Source organism: Salmo salar, chromosome ssa01, assembly GCF_905237065.1.
Source record: "Salmo salar chromosome ssa01, Ssal_v3.1, whole genome shotgun sequence".
NCBI classification, from domain to species: Eukaryota; Metazoa; Chordata; class Actinopteri; order Salmoniformes; family Salmonidae; genus Salmo; species Salmo salar.
The window spans coordinates 28,399,865-28,418,589 of record NC_059442.1 but is presented as its reverse complement, the minus strand read 5'-3'; the positions used below and the strand labels follow the sequence as shown (position 1 = coordinate 28,418,589).

At 42.8% G+C, this 18,725-nt stretch overlaps 1 protein-coding gene across 1 annotated transcript in view; it reads left to right on the top strand.

Moving 5' to 3' along the window:
* The window catches only part of LOC106594164 (E3 ubiquitin-protein ligase pellino homolog 2), a 50,611-nt gene extending 32,216 nt beyond the window's left edge, over positions 1–18,395 (top strand). Inside the window, exons 3-6 of the mRNA XM_014185560.2 lie at positions 6,949–7,050; positions 12,564–12,761; positions 13,145–13,333; positions 15,385–18,395. Coding sequence (XP_014041035.1) covers positions 6,949–7,050; positions 12,564–12,761; positions 13,145–13,333; positions 15,385–15,963 — 1,068 coding nt within the window. The 3' untranslated portion in view covers positions 15,964–18,395. The remainder of the gene's footprint in view (positions 1–6,948; positions 7,051–12,563; positions 12,762–13,144; positions 13,334–15,384) is intronic.
* Positions 18,396–18,725: the final 330 nt, after the last annotated feature.

The following is an 18,725-nucleotide window of genomic DNA, read 5'->3' as shown; positions in this document are numbered from 1 at the left end:
CCCTGCTGCTGAATAGCATCCCCACAGCATGATGCTACCACCACCATTCTTTACCGTAGGGATGGTGCCAGGTTTCCTCCAGACATGACATTTGGCATTTAGGACAAAGAGTTCAATCTTGGTTTCATCAATCTTGGTTTCATGACAGCCCACTCCAAGTGGGCTGTCATGTGCTTTTTTACTGAGGAGTGGCTTCCATCTTGCCACTACCTTAAATGCCTGATTGATGGAGTGCTGCAGAGATGGTTGTCCTTCTGGAAGGTTCTTGCATCTCCACAAAGGAACTCTGGAGCTCTGTCAGTGACCATCGAGTCCTTGATCACCTCCCTGACCAAGGCCCTTCTCCCCCGATTGCTCAGTTTGGCGGGGCGGCCAGACTCTCTAGGAAGAGTCTTGGTGGTTCCAAACTTCGGTTTAAGAATGATGTATGCCACTGTGTTCTTGGGGACCTTCAATGATGCAGACATTTTTTGGTACCCTTCCCCAGATCTGTGCCTCGACACAATCCTGTCTGAGCTCTACGGACAATTCCTTCGACCTCATGGCTTGGTGTTTGCTCTGACATGCACTGTCAACTGTGGGACCTTTTTATATAGACAGGTGTGTGCCTTTCCAAATCATGTCCACATGTGGACTCTAATCAAGTTGTAGAAACATCTTAAGGATGATCAATGGGAACAGGATGCACGTGAGCTCAATTTCAAGTCTCATAGCAAAGGGTCTGAATACGTATGTAAATAAGGCATTTCTGTTTTTTATTTATTATTTTGCAAAAAATTCAACCTGTTTTCACTTTGTCATTATAGGGTATTTTGTAGATTGAGGGGGGAAAAAAACAATTTAATCCATTTTAGAATAAGGCTGTAACGTAACAATGTGGACAAAGTAAAGGGGTCTGAATACTTTCCGAATGCACTATAGAATTCGATGGTGTTACTTGAAGCCTATTTTTAAGTGTCATGCAGTTGATTGGTGACTGATGTATTGGTTTGACATCCATACACGCATTATTCTCTTATTACCCCCAAAAGGGTATGAAATGCACATTTTGATGGTAGGCATTAAGGAGATTTTGAATCTTTCCCGCATGGGGATGCGTCAGTGGTGTTGCCATGGCGTTCCCATTGTTTTTACCGAGTCCATTCATCTCTTTACCGCATCTATACCTAACGTCGTTGAGCCAGCACCGAGGGTTCTATTTGAAAGCAGATATGTGAGATATCCATTGAGAGGGTAACTGTTACATGTGGATATCCAAGTGTGTACTTGTCCACCGACGCTTTCTCTTGCTCAGCAGGAATGTGTTCTCTCTGTTCTCACTCTGACACTATACCAAATCTCCCTCCTCACACTCTGTAGTGGGTCTACATGTTGAGAAAGCGCTCTGACTGAGTAGGGCTCACGTGTCTGTACACACTCTGGTGCTCATGACAGATAATGAGGAGCTCTCATGATCACTACCAGACTCCTATTCAAATCCTGCCTCTGCTCCCTAATCTGCCCACTTGATCTCAATTACAGGTGTCTGTCTGGGTGTGTTTGTTCCTTTGGGTGTTCCATAACCAACGGTTTAGACCTCGCTCTCTTCAGGTCTCAAGTGGTTGTGTGGGATTTTAGGACTGGGTATGTGGCAATCCAAAAGTAGCCAATTGTTGTGTTGAAAATGTGGAATGCTTTACACTTCTGGGAATTGGCCTATATGGAACAGGTTTCTTACAGAAGAAATATGAAAAAGTACATGCATAAGCATGTTAGCAATTGAAAGAGAACAGTTTGGAGATGATAGGAAAATTATTAGACCAAAGTTTAGGACACAACAGTTCACCTGACACAACACTGAATAAGCTGTTGCTTTTTATGTGCGTTTTACATTTACCATACTTTTCGCCGCATTTGTTGATAATGACATTTTGAAAATACTCTGGATACATTCAGTAACATAATAATATTCCTCATGTGGGTTATGTGCAACATAACACAACACAAAAAAAATAACAAGGGTTTGAGTGAGAGGACTAACTGGTGTCTCCAAAGTGTGCACAGTTCTTAAGTCATTTCAATGCACCTTTTTTACTTAGTCTTCAACTATAAGGTGCTTTTTTTTTTTGTCCTCTCATAGTTGTACCTTTAAAGGAACTACAGCAAGCACACTTGTAGTTGTTTTGTTTGAAACCCAGCCCTGCGTCCCCACCTTTACACAATTACTGTTTACGCAATCCAAAAACGGTCCATTTATAAATCCAAATGTGGGTCAGGTGAGCATAATATGAACGCTTGTTCTATTGCCAACATGACTAGCTAAGTTACAAAATGTGATCTTATATTGTTAGGCTTTCACAGGGAAATTCTGAGAAACCCATGGTAGTGTTGGTACTCATAAAATGACGTCATGAGTGCATTCAGGTACTCCACTGAGATTTTTCTTCACAATAGACAAACCGGCTCATTCTGTTCAGAACAACCCAGGGTATGATGCCATGTCATCTTGTAACTGTACATCAAACATAGTGATCATAAACATGAATACTATGACATGAGTTTTATGATTTAAAAAAAAATATATTTCACCTTTTTATTTAACCAGGTAGGCTAGTTGAGAACAAGTTCTTATTTACAACTGCGACCTGGCCAAGATAAAGCAAAGCAGTGCGACACAAACAACAACACAGAGTTACACATGGAATAAACAAGCGTACAGTCAATAACGCAATAGAAAAAAAGTCTATATACAGTGTGTGCAAATGGCGTGAGGTAAGGCAATAAATAGGCCATAGTAGCGAAGTAATTACAGTTTAGCAAATTAACACTGGAGTGATGAGCAGATGATGATGTGCAAGTAGAAATACTGGTGTGCAAAAGAGCAGAAAAGTAAATAAAAACAATATGGGGATGAGGTAGGTAGATTGGGTGGGCTATTTACAAATGGGCTATGTACAACTGCACCGATCGGTTAGCTGCTCAGATAGCTGATGTTTAAAGTTAGTGAGGGAGATATGTCTCCAGCTTCAGCGATTTTTGCAATTCGTTCCAGTCATTGGCAGCAGAGAACTGGAAGGAAAGGCGGCCAAACGAAGTGTTGGCTTTGGGGATGACCAGTGAGATATACCTGCTGAAGCGCGTGCTACGGGTGGGTGATGTTATCGTAACCAGTGAGCTGAGATAAGGCGGAGCTTCTAGCATAGACTTATAGATGACCTGGAGCCAGTGGGTTTGGCGACGAATATGTAGCGAGGGCCAGCCGGCTAGAGCATACAGGTCGCAGTGGTGGGTGGCATAAGGGGCTTTGGTGACAAAACGGATGGCCCTGTGATAGACTGCATCCAGTTTGCTGAGTAGAGTGTTGGAAGCTATTTTGTAAATGACGTCGCCAAAGTCGAGGATCGGTAGGATAGTCAGTTTTTTATGAAGGTATGTTTGGCGGTGTGAGTGAAGGAGGCTTTGTTGTGAAATAGGAAGCCGATTCTAGATTTAATTTTGGATTGGAGATGTTTAATATGAGTCTGGAAGGAGAGTTTGCAGTCTAGCCAGACACCTAGGTATTTGTAGTTGTCCACATATTCTAAGTCAGAACCGTCCAGAGTAGTGATGCTGGTCGGGCGGGCGGGTGCGGGCAGCGAACGGTTGAAAAGCATGCATTTGGTCTTACTAGCGTTTTAAGAGCAGTTGGAGGCCACGGAATAAGTGTTGTATGGCATTGAAGCTCATTTGGAGGTTAGTTATGTGTCCAAAGAAGGGCCAGATGGTGTCGTCTGCGTAGAGGTATATATATATATACATACACACACACACACACACACACACACACACACACACACACACACACACACACAGAGAGAGAGAAAAGAGTCGGCCCGAGAATTGAACCTTGTGGTACCCCATAGAGACTGCCAGAGGTCCGGACAGCAGGCCCTCCAATTTGACACACTGAACTCTGTCAGAGAAGTAGTTGGTGAAACAGGCGAGGCAGTCATTTGAGAAACCAAGGCTATTGAGTCGAAAGCCTTGGCCAGGTTGATGAAGACGGCTGCACAGTACTGTCTTTTATCGATGGCGATTATGATATCGTTTAGGACCTTGAGCATGGCTGAGGTGCACACATGACCAGCTCGGAAACCGGATTGCACAGCGGAGAAGGTACGGTGGGATTCGAAATGGTCAGTGATCTGTTTATTAACTTGGCTTTCGAAGACTTTAGAAAGGCAGGGCAGGATGATATAGGGCTATAACAGTTTGGGTCTAGAGTGTCCCACCCCCTTTTGAAGAGGGGGATGACCGCGCCAGCTTTCCAATCTTTAGGGATCTCGGACGATACGAAAGAGAGGTTGAACAGACTGGTAATAGGGGTTGCAACAATGGCAGCGGATAATTTTAGAAAGAGAGGATCCAGATTGTCTAGCCCAGCTGATTTGTACGGGTCCATTTGTACGGGTCTTGCAGCTCTTTCAGAACATCTGTTATCTGGATTTGGGATTTGGGTGAAGGAGAAGCTGGGAGGCTTGGGCAAGTAGCTGCAGGGGGTGCAAATCTGTTGGCCGGGGTTGGGGTAGCCAGCAGGAGAGCATGGCCAGTCGTAGAGAAATACTTTTTGAAATGATCGATTATTGTGGATTTATCGGTGGTGACAGTGTTTCCTAGCCTCAGTGCAGTGGGCAGCTGGGTGGAGGTGCTCTTTTTCTCCATGGACTTTACAGTGAAAATGTGTAGTGCAGGTATTTGGCTTGTATGACATTAAAGCAGTATTTATAATCCTGAAATCTTTCAAAATGCATTGAGTCCTCTTAATGTACAGCATTTCCCTCACTCAGACAACAAAACAGTTGCCCAATTAGCGGGAGGGATGGGGGCAAGTTCTTGTCGCGTGTGGTTCAGAACATCTGTCAGTCGAAACCCATACAGAGCTGTGAAGCGGAGACCCTGACCTCTGATGTCAGGTATAGCATGTTACTGTACAACCACTGTGTTCCAATTTAGGTGCTTATCAGTGTCCAAATCTGCCATTAAAACCTGTATACGGGTATGAGTGTAAAAAAGGGCTCCCTGTAACATTGATTTTGTGATTTTATGTTTTTTTCTTTCAAGCGACAACTACCAGAATTTAGTGGTTACTGCCCTACAATCAATGAAAAACCATTTTGAATGTATTGGTATGTCGTTGTTTTCCAGCTGGCGAGCATGATGCAACTTTCTTCAGAGCGAAGGCAATTTCTTTGCTGTAATCTACAGTTTGTTACTGTTAGCATTCTAAGTAACTTCTAATATTAAACTGTTCTTGTGCCTGTGTAATAAAACTGTAATTACTTTTGGAGCGACATTTTATTAGCATGTTTTTATTAATACTATGGTAAATGCATTTTAATTGCCCAATGAGCTGAGGGTTTTCAACTCCTGTACATTAGGTATAGTCACTTCCTTATTCCACGTATGTAATCACGACATTATTATGCAATTAGAAAGCAATTTACAAAGTATTATGTAACAATGTTTTTGTAGTAATCAAAGTTACTACCCATGTATAAGAACTTGTTGTAAACTGTTACCTTACCACTCATGAAAATATATTTGTTAGTAATTCTGAAGCTGCAAAAGTGTTCTACTCTAATGTTTACGTGTCCCTCATGTATTTAATTATAGGCTATATTAATAATATATTTAGACTAATTCATTTAACTGTTGTAGCATTTGGTTCTTCATCAAATATTTGTCAGCCATCCATTTTATTACTGTCATTAAAATACCTTCACATTTTTATTTGGTTTTCTGAGACCTGTATTTGAATATCAAAGAAAGTAGTTGACTTTTAGTTAACTCTATAAACTATATCGACTACCTTGATTATTTGAAAAATTGGTATTTTCTACCCAGGTCTGACTGAGTATGAATTGTATTTGACCCCAGAATCCCCCCTCATGGAGCTCAGCTGATTGACTGACCTATGTTGACTGAGCCTAGAGTACAGTTTATGGTCGCTGTCATGGAAGTGTTACTTCACAGGAACACTGATCCCTACTGTCCCATTCCAAGAATTCTTTCCAACGTTTTTGTCCAGTGATATAATGAAGGGTTAGTGCAATTAGTTCCCATCCTGAGCCGCTGGCACGTGGCTGATCTGATGGTGTGAGAACAAAGTAGACGCATGACACTTCCTAGCCCAGTTTAGACCCGAGTGGAACTGCGGTTTAGTATTATAACATATGTGTGTCTGCATGTTTGGTGACACCTTTCCCATGTCCGACTGTATCTCCGTAATCGGAAGACGGTTCTGATTTAAGAGGTTGTCGTTAGCATCGGCGAGCAGTGCCCAAGAAAATGAATAAATCCAATTGTTAGATGCTACCACCCCCCTCCCAAACCAAACATTGATTCGATGTGGTCTTCTCACTTTGCACGCACACCTGTTTGTCCTCGCTAATCAGCCTCGCAATATGGGCATTGTGGCTGCCGCAGACAAGTTGTAGACTGGACGTGTGCGCACGAACATTGACATCCATGTTACATTTTGATTTGTAAGGGGGTGGTAGCATCTTAACAATTTCATTAAATGATTTATTGGGCTCTGCGACACAAACAAGGATCTCTTAATCAGAACAGTCTACCGATTTACTGACATACATTCTAAACATGGTAGTCATTTTCCACGTCCTTAACTCGAACGCTTCTCCAAAGTAATGCTCGAAGACGTAACATTACTGCTAAAATAACTATTGTATTAACTGTATAGGTGACGGCAAGCTCTTTAGGGTTAGCTGCTTCCCAGATTTCATCACCCTATAGCACTTAAGAAGCCCTTTGTTTCAGATTTATGATATTATTATTAATGAGCTCATACAACAATGTAATTTACATTTGACTGCTAATATCCTATTAACCCTTTCAGTGTAAGAACTGTCATTATCAGTCCATTGCATGGTATAGAATGCCTCTTCTGATGTGCTTCCTCTGCTGTTGCAGGCGGTGAACTGCAAAGTGCAGCACAGTATTTCCTACACTCTGTCCAGGAACCAGACAGTAGTGGTAGAATACTGCCATGACAAAGACACAGACATGTTTCAGGTAAGTCCGCCCGTTTCAACATCCCAGATTCTCTGTTGGTCTAAGCTTAGCAGATGACCCTGCCTTATGTATATTATTATTCGTCAGTCTTAAAAATCGGCGTCATTTTCTTAACACTCAAACCATGAGTTTACAAGGCAATCTGCTTAGTAATAGACATTGATATTGCATTTCAACAATCAACTGCGGTCTGTTTTTTTATAGATTTTTCTTTTTAATGAAGTGCTAATCTGCCTCATGGATTTGTTTGCTACATGGCAGTGTTTCTATAGCATTCAGTCTCTGTGCTAGTCTCTCTCTTAGTCCCTCCCCACTCTCCTTCCCTCAAGTGAAGACATGTTCTGTTACCCCCCTAGCATTAATCTAAATCCAGAGCACAGACCGCTCTACTCCCACCAGAGGAATTGACACTGCTCCAGACACCACCTTCACATTCAACCCTTTATTGTGTCCATGTTTCTGCAAATGGCACTAAGTAAACGGAAGCCATAACCAGCAGAGGGATAATAAAAACCAACTCAAGGCCAAACATTGAAACAAAATGATTATGGAAATGAGATGGAAAAGTATTTACTTTTCTGTATGAAGCTGAAATTTATATCATTATTTAATCAGTATTACAATTCATATTGTATTACAATTCATACAAATTCTATTGGTTTGTGACCTTGATTTGATAAAATAACAAATGGGTGTATTTAGTTAGCTGATGGAGGCCTTTTTATATTGATACATTAAGTCACTGTTCATTCCTGTCTTTGGACCATTCAATGAGATTCTTTCATACCATCATTTTCTGGTTGTGGGAGTTTGCGATCGTTAGTGGTGGCAGCATCTAAGCCTATGGTTTTATTTACTATTTATGAAGAAAATTGCCCATGATTGGGGACGTTGACCATAGACAACGATCGGGCCGATATTGGCCTTTTGTAGTGTCTCAGCCCTTCTCTATCGGCTTTGCCGAAAGTCTCTCTACATAGCAAAGCTGCTGCTATACCAGCCACCACTCGGAATGTCTAGCTGGGAAAATCAGCAACAGCAAGCTAGCTCATTCTCCAACTGAAAGGTGCAGTATTGAGAAATGGATGAATTGGCAGTGACCAAAATTGAACTCCTGTTGCAAATATTAGTTTAGTTAATATACTAATAATAAGCAGTGCTGCCAACTCTCACACATTGGCCGTGAGAGAGACCCATTTGAACCTCTTCTCAAGCTCACACGCCACACCTCTTTTATATCTCACTCATTGAAAAGTACTGCTTTTATTTTTCTAGTTAGTCTATTCTATAGTCAGTGCATTAACTTTTCAACTGTGTTCCAAATCGTTTTCAAATCTGAGCATCTGCGCCTGCAAATTAACATCACAGAACCTCCATTGTCTTGCCACAGCACTGTGAACCACACCACATTGAAGCATATGATTGATAGTTGTAAGGGATCAAGGGGATTGGATGAGCGTTTTTAAAGAAACCCCCCTCAAGATTAGAGTAGAGCTGAATAGCAAGAAAATGTTCTCCGCTGAGTTTATAAAACTGTAAAAAGAGCAGCATATTAGGGCTGTTTTATGAACAATTTCCATAATATGTGGTTGCTGTTACTTACGTGACAGCATGTGCAAAAGTACATTTACTCCACACTTGCATTAGTCCCCTGTTTGGTGATTGGCATTTAGGCTGTGACAATGACACGGCAGCAGACAGACCTACAGTATGTTTTAGCAGGGAAGTTTGGTAGGGTGACCTGACATGAAAATAATTTTGTCAAACCGATTGTGAACCAAAAAGTGTAAGTTTGATTCAAGAGCTGGGACAATAAATATACAAACAAATTGGTTAGGGTGTAGGTGCAGGTTTGTATGATCTATTTCCTTATTTAGTCTGATCAGTGGAATAATTCTCATTCTTAACAATGGGCTAAAATATAGGGTAATTAGTGTGCTTGTCAGCAAGAACACTACTGTTATTCCCAACAATTATTTTATTCCGCTTCCCAATTTTGGCACTAATCACATTTGATATCTGATATGCCTTGTCTTTGAAAATGAATTAGAGGCTGTACTTTTGCAGCCTTTTCATGGACAGTTTAAAAAAAAAAAAAGTAATGCAAATAAGCATTGGATATTAAATGCTCCAGGCCTCAAATACACTGCTCAAAAAAATAAAGGGAACACTTAAACAACACAATGTAACTCCATGTCAATCACACTTCTGTGAAATCAAACTGTCCACTTAGGAAGCAACACTGATTGACAATACATTTCACATGCTGTTGTGCAAATGGAATAGACAACAGGTGGAAATTATGGGCAATTAGCAAGACGCCCCCAATAAAGTAGTGGTTCTGCAGGTGGGGACCACAGACCACTTCACAGTTCCTATGCTTCCTGGCTGATGTTTTGGTCACTTTTGAATGCTGGCGGTGCTTTCACTCTAGTGGTAGCATGAGACGGAGTCTACAACCCACACAAGTGGCTCAGGTAGTGCAGCTCATCCAGGATGGCACATCAATGCGAGCTGTGGCAAGAAGGTTTGCTGTGTCTGTCAGCGTAGTGTCCAGAGCATGGAGGCGCTACCAGGAGACAGGCTAGTACATCAGGAGACGTGGAGGAGGCCGTAGGAGGGCAACAACCCAGCAGCAGGACCGCTACCTCCGCCTTTGTGCAAGGAGGAGCAGGAGAAGCACTGCCAGAGCCCTGCAAAATGACCTCCAGCAGGCCACAAATGTGCATGTGTCTGCTCAAACGGTCAGAAACAGACTCCATGAGGGTTGTATGAGGGCCTGACGTCCACAGGTGGGGGTTGTGCTTACAGCCCAACACCGTGCAGGACGTTTGGCATTTGCCAGAGAACACCAAGATTGGCAAATTCGCCACTGGCGCCCTGTGCTCTTCACAGATGAAAGCAGGTTCACACTGAGCACGTGACAGACGTGACAGAGTCTGGAGACGCCGTGGAGAACGTTCTGCTGCCTGCAACATCCTCCAGCATGACCGGTTTGGCGGTGGGTCAGTCATGGTGTGGGGTGGCATTTCTTTGGGGGGCCGCACAGCCCTCCATGTGCTCGCCAGAGGTAGCCTGTCTGCCATTAGATACCGAGATGAGATCCTCAGACCCCTTGTGAGACCATATGCTGGTGCGGTTGGCCCTGGGTTCCTCCTAATGCATTTACATTTAAGTCATTTAGCAGACGCTCTTATCCAGAGCGACTTACAAATTGGTGCAAGACAATGCTAGACCTCATGTGGCTGGAGTGTGTCAGCAGTTCCTGCAAGAGGAAGGCATTGATGCTATGGACTGGCCCGCCCGTTCCCCAGACCTGAATCCAATTGAGCACATCTGGGACATCATGTCTCGCTCCATCCACCAATGCCACGTTGCACCACAGACTGTCCAGGAGTTGGCGGATGCTTTAGTCCAGGTCTGGGAGGAGATCCCTCAGGAGACCATCCACCACCTCATCAGGAGCATGCCCAGGCGTTGTAGGGAGGTCATACAGGCACGTGGAGGCCACACACACTACTGAGCCTCATTTTGACTTGTTTTAAGGACATTACATCAAAGTTGGATCAGCCTGTAGTGTGGTTTTCCACTTTAATTTTGAGTGTGACTCCAAATCCAGACCTCCATGGGTTGATAAATTGGATTTCCATTGATTATTTTTGTGTGATTTTGTTGTCAGCACATTCAACTATGTAAAGAAAAAAGTATTTAATAAGATTATTTATTTCATTCAGATCTAGGATGTGTTGTTTAAGTGTTCCCTTTCTTTTTTTGAGCAGTATATAATTTGACATTTAGTATTGTGCACAACTCATAAACATCATACTTTGTCTATGTAGAGTAAGATGATGGCAAGGATCTTCAACTAGTAGGCATAATCCACCTGAAAATTGATATTCATTACATTTTTCTTGCAATAAGCACGCTAACTAAGCAGATGGGTATGTGATCTGTTAGCAAAGATTACGATAACTAACCCTTTCATCTGTGGTCTTAGCTAGCTATATTAGCTACAATGCTAGTTAGCGGGATAGATAAATATGCTGCAAAGATATCAGATAGGCGCTAATGGCCAATTTAGCTAGCAAACGTTAGCTGGTTATCATTTTGAACATGCACCATTTTTGTCAACGAGCCATCTGATATGTAGTGTAATGTTAGCTATTTATTGGTGTGCTGATTTGACCAGCCGCAATCGCAGCCATAAATTGACAGTTGCTAGTCGAATTAGATCATTGTCGTAATAGAGAAAGAAGATTTTAGTGTTCTAAGTGTTATCTCATAGTAGCAGTAAACATCACCAAGTGATACGAGCAATGGAGAGACCTTAGTAGACAATGGACTTGATCGGACAGCTCAGAGCTTCTGCTCTTTTCTGTCCATAGAAACAAATGGATTGGTGGAAGAGGCAGGGCAGGCCAGGAGCAAGGAAGGAGGGTGTGGTCAAGCAAGGCATCCCCCGAGGCTAAATGCCCTAAGGTTTTTATCAGAACAGGCGTAGGTTAGTTTCACCTTTTCCCGACAGGAGTTTGTGTTAAACAAAATAATTATAGCTCACAACTCTGCAGGAGTGCATTCACATATCTACACACTTTCATACGCACACGTTATTACATATTTTTTATTTATTATTTTTTTCCTCTTCCCTTTCCAGTTTTTGTATCTTTCATCCTTATTTTTATTGAACGGGAGCAACGTTATAGCCTCGCTCTAGCCAATCGTAGCAGTAGGATCAAATTACAACTCGCCCATTTCTTGACCGCTGAACTATCCAATTGAGTAATATCGAATTTCATCTTGCCAGCGGAGTTGTTGTGTCCTGACAGTTGGGGGAAAAAATATTTTTTCCCGATCACCTAAAATTACAACAAAATAAATGACTAGTTTGATTAGCATCCGTGATCACAAATCACGACATTACGTTGGACCTGTTTACATTGAATAGATGTTATTTTATATTCTCAAACTAACAGCAGTACCTATATGATGTCCTTACATTCAGGCGTGACGCTTCTATGCACATGTTGTTTATCAGTGGGCTAATATAAGTCCCAAATGGAAGTCACAGTCATCTGTAGCACCGTAGACTCCACTGATCAGCCAAAACAAGCTCGATAACTCAATGCATTCACCTGTATTGTGAATAGGCCTATTCTATCTTAATTTACTCAGTTTATCAAGAGATTTGCCATTTTTTTTTAAACATATGACCGTTATGTAGTTAGTTTTTACCAATCTAAGTTAAATGTATTGTTTTGATAAAGAAATGGATGCATTAATGCACACTGCTGTCTCTGGAAAATGTTGCCATCAACATTTTCAAATGTGATATTGAGTATCAGCCTAAAATAACAGCCATTGTCCTTCTTGACCCCAAAAAATCTACATTGACCCAAAAAAATTCACACCTGTTCCCTAAAAACACTTTTTAAACCACTGTTTTACAAATGGATGTTCAGAGTGGAATGGTGCACTTGTCTGTTCTAACCTGGGTGGATTCTGTTGTCCTGCAGATTGGCCGCTCCACAGAAAGCCCCATAGACTTTGTGGTGACGGACACGGTGTCTGGGAGTCAGGAGGGAGAAGAGACACCCATCACCCAGAGCACGATCTCTCGCTTTGCCTGCCGTGTCGTCTGTGAGCGGGTCCTGCCCTACACCGCACGCATCTACGCTGCTGGTTTTGACTCCTCCAAGAACATCTTCCTGGGGGTAAGACTGGGCTCAGAGGGCACTCTCCCAGGGATAGGAACGTCTGCAGGGTTGACTGGCATTCAGATACAAATGTTTCTAATGTAAAACAACACATTTCACTGCACCTATCCAGTGTAACAAAATCTTTTTTTTTTATTATTTTTTAATGTTCTTGCTACAGTATCCATTTTATGACAATAATGAACAATAGAACACTTCTAGCATGTTTTTACTTTCTCCTCTTGCTTTCCTGCTAAGATTCAATGCCTGGTTTGCATATGCATGCCTCGCATTCCAAGCAGAGTAAACTAGATTAGCACACAATGTATACTAGCACCAGTGTTATGTAAGTTCACTACAGTGTGTTTGTGTGTCTGACTTTCCTCCTGTTTCACCCTCAGGAAAAAGCCGCCAAGTGGAAGAACCCGGATGGTCACATGGACGGGCTGACGACCAATGGCGTGCTGGTGATGCACCCCAGGGGTGGGTTCACGGAGGAGTCCAAGCCGGGTGTATGGAGGGAGATCTCTGTGTGTGGGGATGTTTACACCCTTAGAGAGACCCGCTCTGCTCAGACCCGCGGCAAACTGGTCAGTAGCACTGATGATGCTCCACCATTACACTCACCAAATCTGTTCTCAGTCATTTAAGTCAAGGAAAGAACCATTAAACATCAGGTCATTCAACAACATACATCTTTACAAATAAAATTCCATACCCAATTATACTGAAACCAAATTGATCACTATACAACTTTTATATAGGAAGCAGATGTTTTAGGTAGCATTCTCTTAACTTAGTTTCCCTATACTTAGTGCTCTCACCCATGGGTTACCGGGATCCCGGGACTATCCCGGGATCATTCTTCACATTTCCCTGGAAAATAAAATGACAGGACCTGGGAAATTATCCTACAACATTTCCTACAATGTTGCACTAATGCAATTCCACAAAATAAACATGCGCAGCAACAGAATAGCAAAAAATACAATAGGACATTATCCAAACAGGTTGTCGCATGGAAGCTTTTAGCCTAGCGCATTTACTTCACACAAAGTCCCCATAAATTCAAAGCACATGCATAATTAACACTGCCAGACTGCACGTGACCGTTAATAAACCCTACAGTAGGCTGTAGGCTATAAAATAACTTGTGAATCTTCAGATAGGCCTACAAAATGTGACTTCACAATTAACTACATAGGTATCTCTATCACACATGAAAATTAGGAAAATTATTATTCTGTCCTAGAGCCTAGTCTGTTTTGCTGTCCTGTTCCAATCCCACTGAAACCCAAAGTCCTGACTCCTGTGTCGCGTGAAAATTCCTAACTTTATTCTGTGATTCATAGGTTGCATTATCAAAGCACGTCTCTGGCCTATGCATGTCAAAATACCCCTATAGCATGTCCCCCGCTACTCAGCGTTGTCTTGTACTTGCTGTCCATATGAGATCTTCCGTAGAGAATGTGTGAACAAACGTAGATATGGATATTGTTTTAAATATGGTCCCTATTAAGATAACTTACTATTTACACTAATCTCCCTGTTATTCATGAGCTGATCTGCTATCTGTATAATCAACTCGATTTTGACAAATATAGGAGATATTCTGTCATTCGTTGAAGGGTGTTATCTACAAGTTTAGCAACTTGGGTCATTTGACTTTTGTTTGACTGCTGTTACAAAGTTTGTATGATTTGACAAAGCTTTACTCCGGGTGTGCTCTGTGCCTCCTGAGCGCGCTCTGTGTGGAGATATAACCTACTGCTGAAATGCGCTGAATTAATTAAGGAACATACCGCTCGGAGATATGAACTGCCTGTTTCGCAATTCACAACAATGTCATTGGCAATCAAAGATAGTTACTCTATCATTAGTAAATATCAGTTTAATTTGCTCTGAAGTCTTTACATAGTGGTGCAGCACACCTCATATTTAGGGAGAACCCTGCATTGTGACCGTATCTTGGTTTTAAATGCTTTAAATAATTTTTGCGGTATTTCATGGGACTCTCGGGATAAGTATGAATTATTCCCGTTATTTAAACTTGGTAGATTATTGGGAAAATATTAATCCCTAGTGTTGAGCCCAGTCTCTCCCCTCCTAACTGAATGTACAAAACATTAGGAACACCTTTTGCCTTCGAAAAGCCTAAATTTGCCCGGGACATGGACTCTACAAGATGTCAAAAGCTTTCCACAGGGATTCTGGCCCATGTTGACTCCAATGCTTCCCACAGTTGTCAAGTTTGCTGGATGTCCATTGGGTGGTGGACCATTCTTGATACACACGGGAAACTGTTGAGCGTGAAAAACCCAGCAGCGTTGCGGTTCTTGTGATACACACTCAAACCGGTGTGCCAGGCACCTACTACCATACCCCTTTCAAAGGCACTTAAATATTTTCTTGACAATTTACACTCTTAATGGCACACAAACACAATCCTTGTCTCAAGGCTTAAAAATCCTTCTTTAACCTGTCTCCTCCCCTTCATCTACACTGATTGAAGTGGATTTAACAGGTGACATCAAGAGGGGGTCATAGTTTTCACCTGTTCAGTCTGTCATGGAGGGAGCAAGTGTTCCTAGTGTTTTGTACACTGTTTAGAGCTGTGTGTGTGCTGTGTTGCCCCCTGCAGGTGGAGTGTGAGAGCAACGTGCTGCAGGACGGATCCTTGGTAGACCTGTGTGGAGCCACCCTGCTGTGGCGCACAGCTGACGGCCTCTTCCACACGCCTACCCAGAAGCACCTGGAGGCCCTGCGGCAGGAAATAAATGCAGCGCGGCCCCAGTGCCCTGTGGGCCTCAACACCCTGGCCTTCCCCAGCATGCAGCGCAGCCGCGCCCTCTCCTCCCTGGAGGACAAGCAGCCCTGGGTCTACCTGGCCTGTGGCCACGTGCACGGCTACCACAACTGGGGCCATCGCTCGGAGCAGGAGCCCAACGCCCAGCGGGAGTGCCCCATGTGCCGGACCGTGGGCCCGTACGTGCCGCTGTGGCTGGGCTGCGAGCCCGCCTTCTACGTGGACGTGGGCGCCCCCACACATGCTTTTGTGCCGTGCGGACACGTGTGCTCGGAGAAGTCGGCAAAGTACTGGGCCGAGATCCCTCTTCCCCATGGCACCCACGCCTTCCACGCCGCATGCCCATTCTGTGCCACCCAGCTCAGCCTCACTCAGGGCTATGCCAAGCTCATCTTCCAGGGCCCCATCGACTAAGCTCGGGGACCTTGGGCTGGGTGAAGGGATGAAGCAGGAGGGCCAACATGCTGTGAAACTGTTCAGACTATTTAGTGCTCTTAAGTTTTTTTTTTTCTTCACCGGACTGTAAAGATCACAAAGCTAATGGTGTACTACAAGTGTGTTCCACATTTCAGTGGAGATTGGCTTGAAGGCAGTGGTCCATCAGTGTTTGGTTTGGGCTTCTGGTCCTCTGGATGGCCACCGTGGTGTGGTTTACACAGAGACGTGGAGCACAGTGGACCTAAGGCACAACCACAGAAATCCAACATACTCTTCAGCTGCCAGCCATCAGCTTTCAACTGAGCTAACTCTCTGGACTGTGCAAGCTAAAATGACTGCTCAGTTCAAGTAAAAGGGCTACAGAACGGGTCACTGGAGGACATTTTGTCCCCATGTTATCGATCATAAACGGATTACAAAGAGCAGGTTGGGTGGGGGTTCACGGTCTGATTCTGAGGTGCATGATTTTCACAGAGCCAAGACAGCTGGACTGTTGTCTGGGAGGAGGAGCGAGCCAGCGAGGTTCATAAGTAACTAGTTAAGTGCTCCCCATTGGCTCCTCAGCCCTGATCTGCAAAGTTATCCAGAACATTTAGCCTTTCCAGAGGTGAGCTGAATTCTGCTCATGAATTCAGGGAACAGATCTTTTAAGAAAACACATGTTTTTCTCTCCTCTTGTACAGAGATGTATTCCAGTGCCTGGGGCTCCCAGTAAAACTCTGGGTATATTTTTACTAGATGAAAAAAAAAATTATAATAATATTAAGGGCGGGAGTTAATTGTGCATACAGTAAACTATAAGGAAATGTAACCCACATTGATTCTTTTCCACCTTTTTATTCTTTCTTAAGAAGTATTTTACTACGCCGAGGCCCTTGTACAGTTTTCTAATGAAAATGTTAATATATTTTTCTCTATTGTAACTATTGGGTGCATGTGGGCTGGATCACCCAGGGGTGTTTGAATGTACCAACACTGGGTCATACTGAGACATAAGTCCCTTTTTTTATGACGTTACCATCAACAGGCCACTGGCTTCAACCTTGTGGGTCATGACAATGAATGTATTCAAATACATATTGTCCTCAACATTGGTGCTTTAGCCTTAATTATGCCATTGTTTTACTGAATGGCTAGGTCTGTTTTTTTTAAATGTACTGTAAAAACTGGGTGTCTCTCATCAGTAAGGCCTTCATCTCCAGTGCAAATTATTAGCTTTTTGAAGTGTAACTCTCTCACATCCACTCTCACCTGCGAGCTGTCTTTGGTCTTGTCCCACACTCCGATACTGTGTTCAATGTGCACTTTTGAATTTGTAGCTTTATCTAATGCTGGGTTTTATCCAATAATTTGTACACTTCCAAAACTGGGCAGTCACTGCAGCATGGATCATACCAATTACCAAATATAAAAGGAGTTTTCTCCGTGACGCTTCCTGCAGCCCAAAGTGTTATTGTTAACAAACTAAAAACCAAACTGCTATTGTAGAATAAAAAACAGTTCTGGATGACAGCCAAAGCTGTATGAGTATAACCAATCTCACAAGGATATTATCATGTGCAATGCCCAATTTAGCAAATAAAATTGTGGAGATGGATCAAGTTGGGCAAATACTTGTGTAGATAGAATCAGACTTTAAAGTTGGACAACAAGGTGGAAATAATTTGAAATTGAAGAATTAAAAACAAATATGTGCACTGTTCTTAGATTCTGGCTAGTTTGACTCTGCCCATATGTAGAGTGAAGCTCAACACTATACAAATGACCATCGTAGCTTCATGGTTATGATAGTGAGCATCATGATACTGACATGTTAGCAATGTTCTTTCCATGGCTTTCTACAAGTTGCATAATGAATCAACAAGTTTGAAGAGATGGTCACAAGCTATTATTTTCAGCTACACTGAGAAGCCAAATAATAGTCACATGTCTACTATGCACACAGGAACACTAGATGTGGTGTGTCCTGTCCTCTTCCTTGTTGGTGGACTGCAGAGGTTCCCCCTCCAGATGTGAGGTCTGCTCTGTGGAGGGTAAAAACATGACCTTGGTAGTAAGAAGCCAGAAGCAGTAGGACAGACGTGAGACCATAACAGGTGGTCATTCAATGGCGTTGTTTGTAACTTCCAATAAGCAATGAGTAGCAGGGTAAAGGAGGGGCGTCTTACTAGCATTCCTCCCACAGTGGCCAGTCAGTGCTGACAGTATGTAGATAGACCATGCTCTGGAACAGCTGTAATGTACCTGCCTGACACCAACATTCCTCCTTGAACATTTGGGAGGGGTTCTGTTGTTCACTTAAGGGCCTGTTCAGTGCATTTCGTCTCCTAACGCTGTACACAGGTATTAGCTCGCACTGATGCTCCCAATACCTACTTGCAAAAATAAACAATTTGTTTAAAAACAAATGTTACTTGTCTTTGTTTGGTTTCAGTTCTGTGTAGGGACTCGCCATGCATTTAGTATAAAAAAAAAGTTACGGTCGGAGTGCATTGGCCGAGCATCACACTGGGTGAACCTCATGAGTTTAGGTGTTTCCCCTGCCAGGTAAGTATACATTAGAATTTCTACAACAGTATGAGTCAACTGATAATCACGTGTAAAGGTTATTAGATGTCTATTTCCGATATCTATCAAAATCACTTCTACTGTAAAGAGTGGGGCTTACATTAAGGCTCCCAAAGCCTTCTGAAAGATAATACTCAGGAACACGTCTACGTTAAGACAGGCTTTGCAAA